Source organism: Aegilops tauschii, chromosome 5 (assembly GCF_002575655.3).
Source record: "Aegilops tauschii subsp. strangulata cultivar AL8/78 chromosome 5, Aet v6.0, whole genome shotgun sequence".
NCBI lineage: Eukaryota > Viridiplantae > Streptophyta > Magnoliopsida > Poales > Poaceae > Aegilops > Aegilops tauschii.
The window spans coordinates 111983699-111989602 of record NC_053039.3 but is presented as its reverse complement, the minus strand read 5'-3'; the positions used below and the strand labels follow the sequence as shown (position 1 = coordinate 111989602).

Below are 5904 nucleotides of genomic sequence, written 5' to 3'. Positions count from 1 at the left end.
GTTGATCCACCCCTAATCGAGAGATAGCCTACATCCTAAACGAATGTTGAAGTTGAATTCCCAATTTTGCAGGGGATGCGTGCACAAAGCAGGCCATTACACCATGACAATGCACGCACATTTTATGTTCTGCTGCGCCGACGGTAGCAAAACCTTGGCCAGACGACAATCCCCTGGTATTCAAGTGAATGCATACATCCCGTGGCCAGATGGACTGAGAAAATCTTTTAGCAACAACATTAACTCCAACGATCGTTTAAAAGACAATTCAACTCCATAGCCATATCGGTGCAGAAAACTAGAGCATGTATACGAAAACCAGAAACAGCGCCAGCCATCGGTGATACTGTAGATTACAATTCTTTCGGGACTTGTCCTGTTCTCCATGGCACACTACACTTCAGAAGATTTGTTTTTTCGAAAAGGGTAAAAGCTCGGCCCATCACTCATCTAGAAGATGAACCGAATCTACCAAAACTAAAAATAGTTTGTCTGACAACTTGCTCCTTGAGTCGGTGTTCAGCTTAGTGAACATTGTTGTTCTACGGTCCATAGGAATGCATGCGACAACAGGTTGAGCAAATCAGCAATCATGCATGCATCATCTTCAGCGGCCTGCGCCGAAGAAGTCATACAACGGCAGAGGGGCGTCGCCGCGGGGGCTCTCCGGTTCCCAAGAGAAGGACCCCGACCCCGAGGCGGACGGCCCCGTCGGCGTCGCGGAGCCGGCGATCCCCGCGGGGCGCGGCTTCTCCGGAATGGCGAAGGTGGGGTGCAGCGGGAACAGGTTCAGGGTCTCGGGGCGGCGGGAGCGGGCGGCGGGCGGCCCATGGGTGCCGGCGGCCGGAGGGAGCTGTAGCGCGCGCGGCTGTTGAGTGCCGGCGCTGTTCGGAGCTGCTGCCTGGTGGTACATGGTGGCCTGTGCCTGCGTCTGGGCCTTGTCATGCGCCACCGCCTCCACTCTGGGGTGCAGCATCGGCGCCTGTGCCTGCGTCTGCATGTAGTAGGATGCATTCGCCGCTGCCTGTGTCGCCGCCACCGCCGCCGCCGCTGTCACGTAGCTAGGCTGCTGCCCGTACATCGCTGCCACCAAAAAACGGAACATGGATCGAATGCAAACCATGTTAGAACAAAGAACTACTAGTGCACTACTACTTCAATACACAAAATGAGTGTTCATGGAACTCAATGAAATCTGTGAACAGAAGCAGCAGAAATCTATTCATGGCTATTTTAGTAGGGAACAAATCAGCATTGCTAAACAAACACACTGCTCGCTTCGGTCGTCCTACATGCATTATGAGCTATAGGACTGGTGCCGCTTCGGTGTGTGAGTACGCTAGTAGGACAGTTAATTTCCTTCGAACCTGGGGCATGCATATGCATTGATGCATGAACAGCGGGCAGAAGATTAAAAGGGCTACTCACTACAAAAGGTAGCAGCAGCGGACGCTACATAGGCTAGCTAGGCCGGCAGCGTACGTACGTTAAATCGTGTGACCATGACTACGAGGGTTCCCCTGCTCCACTGACACTCCACAGACCGCAGGGTCAAGAGGAGAAACGACAGGCCTTATGAGAAACAGCATTACACACACAGGGCCATGCATGCATGCATGCATCGCGTGCACATCGGAAACTGAGGAACAACTAAGCCAAGCAAAACAAGCAACCGTGTAGAGTAGACGCATGCATACAAAAACGAAGGAACAGCACAAAACAGACGACGAATAGTACAGTCACTGTGTTGCATCATGCATGCATAGATGGGTCAACACCGAAGCATATCCATGCGTTATCGTCGTATCCTACCACATTGATCAGCTTTGACCACCGCACGCATGAACGCCGTGGGTTGCAAATGGAAAGTCGTAGATGCATATCCTTTCCAGCTAGACCCCAAGTGTAAAGCTAAGCGAAAAAAACGCGCAGGCCATCGGCGGCTAATCAGTCAAGACGTACGTGCCAAACGAACGCGGCCATGGATGATGGATGGAGGGTTCGTTCACGCGCGTACGTAACGTACCTTGTCTGTTGCATGCAGGAGGAGCGGGAGGATCCGGCGTCGTCGCCGACGACACGTGCGACGGTGGCGGCGGCGGCGCGTGCAGCGGGATCGGGGGCAAGGAGGGGTGGGCGGCGGGCCTGTGGAGCACGGGCAGCGGCTGGGGGCGGCGGAACTGCTTGGAGAAGTAGTCGAAGGCCTGCTGCTTCTGGCGCTGGCGCTGGCGGGCCTTGTGGTTCTGGAACCAGTAGAAGACGTTCTTGCCCTCGATGGGGCCGTGCTTCTGCAGCCGCGCCGTCACCTGCTGGATCTGCTCCGCGGTGGGGGTGCGCAGCCCCTGCCGGTACAGCCCCTCCAGCACGCCCACCTGCTCCTTGGTCGGCGTCCACCGCGCGTTCGCCAGCGCCGCCGCCGCCGCCGAGTTGGGCGACAGCGGCGGGGAGGGCGGCGCCGCCGGAAGGGACGGGGAGCGGGAGCGGGTGGCGGCCTGCTGCTGGTGCTCGACGCTCTCCATGGCGGCTAAGGAGGACGGATCTGCTCTGTGCCTGGCTAGCTAGCCTGGAGATGTTCTCTGCATGACGGTGGGTGGGGGTGTGCAGGGGGGTTTAAAAGGTGCATGGGAGCGTGAGGGCGAGGGGGAGAGGGGCGCGGGGCGCGTGCACGCCCACGCCGCGACGCCGAACGGTCCCGGGCTTGGGGTGTCGCCGCGCCATCGGAAGCTGCGCGGCAGGGTGGCGAGCCTCGTGTGCCAGCTCTTTGCCGTGTACCGCACTCGTGTGGCCACACGATCAGTGACGAGGCACTACAGATAGCAACGTACCCGCGTGTCCTTGTTGATCAGGTGTAGATCATACAGTTGTGCTACGTGGATCATACGATCGAGCATTATTTGTGCCATGGTACCATGTGACCTGGAAATAAATTTGTGCCAAGTATAGCAAATATTTGCTCTGGCGGTGTTATGGTGCCAGCATGTGACCGTCTAGCATAGCGCGTGCGTCGTGTGCCCACAGCCATACGATCGAGCATTACCTTTTTTGTTCTTCTTCTTGCAAAATAACTTTGTGCCAAGTATAGCAACATTTTCTCGTCGATCAATATTAGCTCAACCCCGGCTCCATTTTATTGAAACAAAACCCAACGGTTCAACAGTCTTAACAAGAAAAAGAAACAGACCTCTCATCTTCAAAATCATGATAACCTCAAGCTTCTCGCTCGCCCACTTTTGCGGCATTCGTTAATCTCTGGGACACTCTGCGCGACTTCCATCTCAAAGAGGACGCCGAGGATGACACCGTGTGAAGCGCACCGCTAGTGGGTTTTACTCCACGGCGTCCGCTTACAAAGCCCAATTTAATGTCACCATTCGATACCCCATGGAGCACACTGTCTGTAAGGCTTGGGCGCCGACTAAGGTTAAATTCTTCGCTTGGCTTGCCATCCAAAATAGGAGTTGGACCTCCGTTCGCTTGGCCAAATATGGGTGCCCAAATTGTGGCCCTTGTGCGTATGTAAGCCGGTGCAATAGTCCGTTGACCGCATCTTCTTCAAATGTCGGTACACGGCTAGGCTTTGGGACATGATCAAGGATTGGCTACAACTTGGGCATCGCGACACCTCCATGTGGCACCTCATGTGATCCGCTAAAGATTGGTGGGTCAGCCTCCGCGACAGCAACGTCCAAATCGCAAGGCGTTGGTCACGCTCACTTCTTGGGCCATTTGGAATGAAGGGAATACCCGTGTCTTTTGTCACAAGGGTGCCCCACCGACGGTTCTTCTCCACAACATCAAAACCAATGTGGCGGTCTGGGTTACCGAGGGCGCCAAGAAATCGGGGACAATCATCTCAGGAGAGTAAATGGCCTTAAACCCTAAATGCGGAATATTCTTTAAGTGGGAGGCGACGTTACACCTTTATGATGGGTGCCATCCATTGACTCGCCGTGCTGCACCTGTCGATGACCCATGAGATCATCGCCAATCAGATCCCTGCCGCCCTCATCACGGACGCCACATGGCCTTGTCCGACAGTGTCCTCCGAAAACGGCGGAGAGAGAGAGAGAGATGGCCAAACATGGATGCCCAAATTGTGGCTCTCGTCCGTCTGTAAGCCGGTGCGATAGTCCGTTGACTACATCTTCTTCAAATGTCGGTACACGGCTAGGCTTTGGGACATGATCAAGGATTGGCTACAACTTGGCATTCACGACACCTCCACATGGCACCACATGTGATCCGCTAAAGATTGGTGGGTTGGCCTCCCCGACAGCAACGTCCAAGCCGCAAGGCGGTGGTCACGCTCACTTCTTGGACCATTTGGAATAAAGGGAATACCCGTGTCCTTTGTCACAAGGGTGCCCCACCGACGGTTCATTTCCACAACATCAAAACAAATGTGGCGGCCTGTGTTACCGTGGGCGCCAAGAAATCAGGCACAATCATGTCAGGAGAGTAAATTGCCTTAAACCCTAAATGCGGAATATTCTTTAAGTGGGAGGTGGCGTTCCGCCTTTATGATGGGTGCCATCCATTGACTCGCCGCGCTGCACCTGTCGATGACCCATGAGATCATCGCCAATCAGATCCTTGCCGCCCTCATCACAGACACCGCATGGCCTTGTCCGACAGTGGCCTCCGGAACGGCGGAGAGAGAGAGAGAGAGAGAGAGAGAGAGAGAGAGAGAGAGAGAGAGAGAGAGTAACAACAGTGTCTAGCGTTGCGGGAGGAGGGTGGTAGCGGCGTCCAGCTAGGGTTGCGGGAGGAGCGCGGCGGCGCCACCGACCTCCAGGTAGTTTTTAAATCCATAGTATACATTTATAGCCAAAGCCTCTGAGGGCAAGGATTTCATACGCTTTATCATAGTCTATTTTAAAAAACTTACTTTTTTGCCCACAAGGATGCACAACGTGCAGTCGGCAAAACCGTCTGAGAACAAACGAGTGGCCTGATGTACAGTGCCAAGGAATTGCTTCACCGCTTGCCTTGGACGGTTCCATTTTACTGAATCAAGACCCAACCAAACACAGCTCAATAGCCTTAACAGGAAAAAAAGCAGATCTCAAAAAAAGAAATAGACCTCCCATCTCCAAAATCATGATAACCTCAAACTTCTCGCTTGCCCACTTCCGCGAATTCGTTAATGTCTGGGACACTCTGCATGACTTCCACCTCCATGAGGACGCCGAGGATGACACCGTGTGAAAGTGCACCGTGGGTTTTACTCCACGACAACCGCTTAATTACAAAGTCCAATTCCACGTCACCATTCAATACCCCATGCAGCACACTGTCTGCAAGGCTTGGGCGCCGACTAAGGTTAAATTCTTCGCTTAGCTTGCCATCCAAAATAGGAGTTGGACCTCCGTTTGCTTGGCCAAACATGGGTGCCCAAATTGTGGCCCTTGTCCGTATATAAGCCGGTGCAATAGTCTGTTGACCACATCTTCTTCAAATGTCGCTACACGGCAAGACTTTGGGACATGATCAAGGATTGGCTACAGCTTGGGCATCGCGACGCCTCCACGTGACACCTCATGTCATCCGCTAAAGATTGGTGGGTTGGCCTACCCGACAACAATGTCCAAATCGCAAGGTGGCGGTCATGCTCACTTCTTGGACCATTTGTAATGAAGGGAATACTCGTGTCTTTTGTCACAAGGGTGCGCCACCGACGGTTCTTCTCCACAACATCAAAAACAAGGTGGTGGCATGGGTTACCGTGGGCGCCAAGATATCGGGGACAATCATGTCAGGAGAGTAAATGACCTTAAACCCTAAAGGTGGAATATCCCTTAAGTGGGAGGCAACATTCCGCCTTTATGATGTGTGCCATCCATTGACTCTCCATGTTGCACCTGTCGATGACCCATGAGATCATCGCCAATCAGATCCCTGCCA

The 5904-nt window shown here is 53.8% G+C and overlaps 1 protein-coding gene across 1 annotated transcript; it reads right to left on the bottom strand.

Annotated features, from left to right (window-relative positions):
* Nucleotides 1–285: 285 nt before the first annotated feature.
* On the bottom strand, nucleotides 286–2587 carry LOC109750006 (WUSCHEL-related homeobox 5). The gene is made up of 2 exons (XM_020308947.4): nucleotides 2027–2587; nucleotides 286–1083 (listed from the first exon to the last, which is right to left on the bottom strand). Exons 1-2 carry the CDS (start codon nucleotides 2517–2519, stop codon nucleotides 608–610), a joined length of 969 nt encoding a protein of 322 aa, XP_020164536.1. The 5' UTR covers nucleotides 2520–2587; the 3' UTR covers nucleotides 286–607.
* Between the last annotated feature and the right edge of the window lie 3317 nt (nucleotides 2588–5904).

What these genes read in the sequence shown, in the direction of transcription:
- LOC109750006 (XM_020308947.4), bottom strand. Translation starts at nt 2,519, where the DNA reads ATGGAGAGCGTCGAGCACCAGCAGCAGGCCGCCACCCGCTCCCGCTCC. An exon ending in TCCTGCATGCAACAGACAAG is followed by an intron (nt 1,084 to 2,026) that starts GTACGTTACGTA and finishes TTTTGGTGGCAG; the next exon opens with CGATGTACGGGCAGCAGCCT.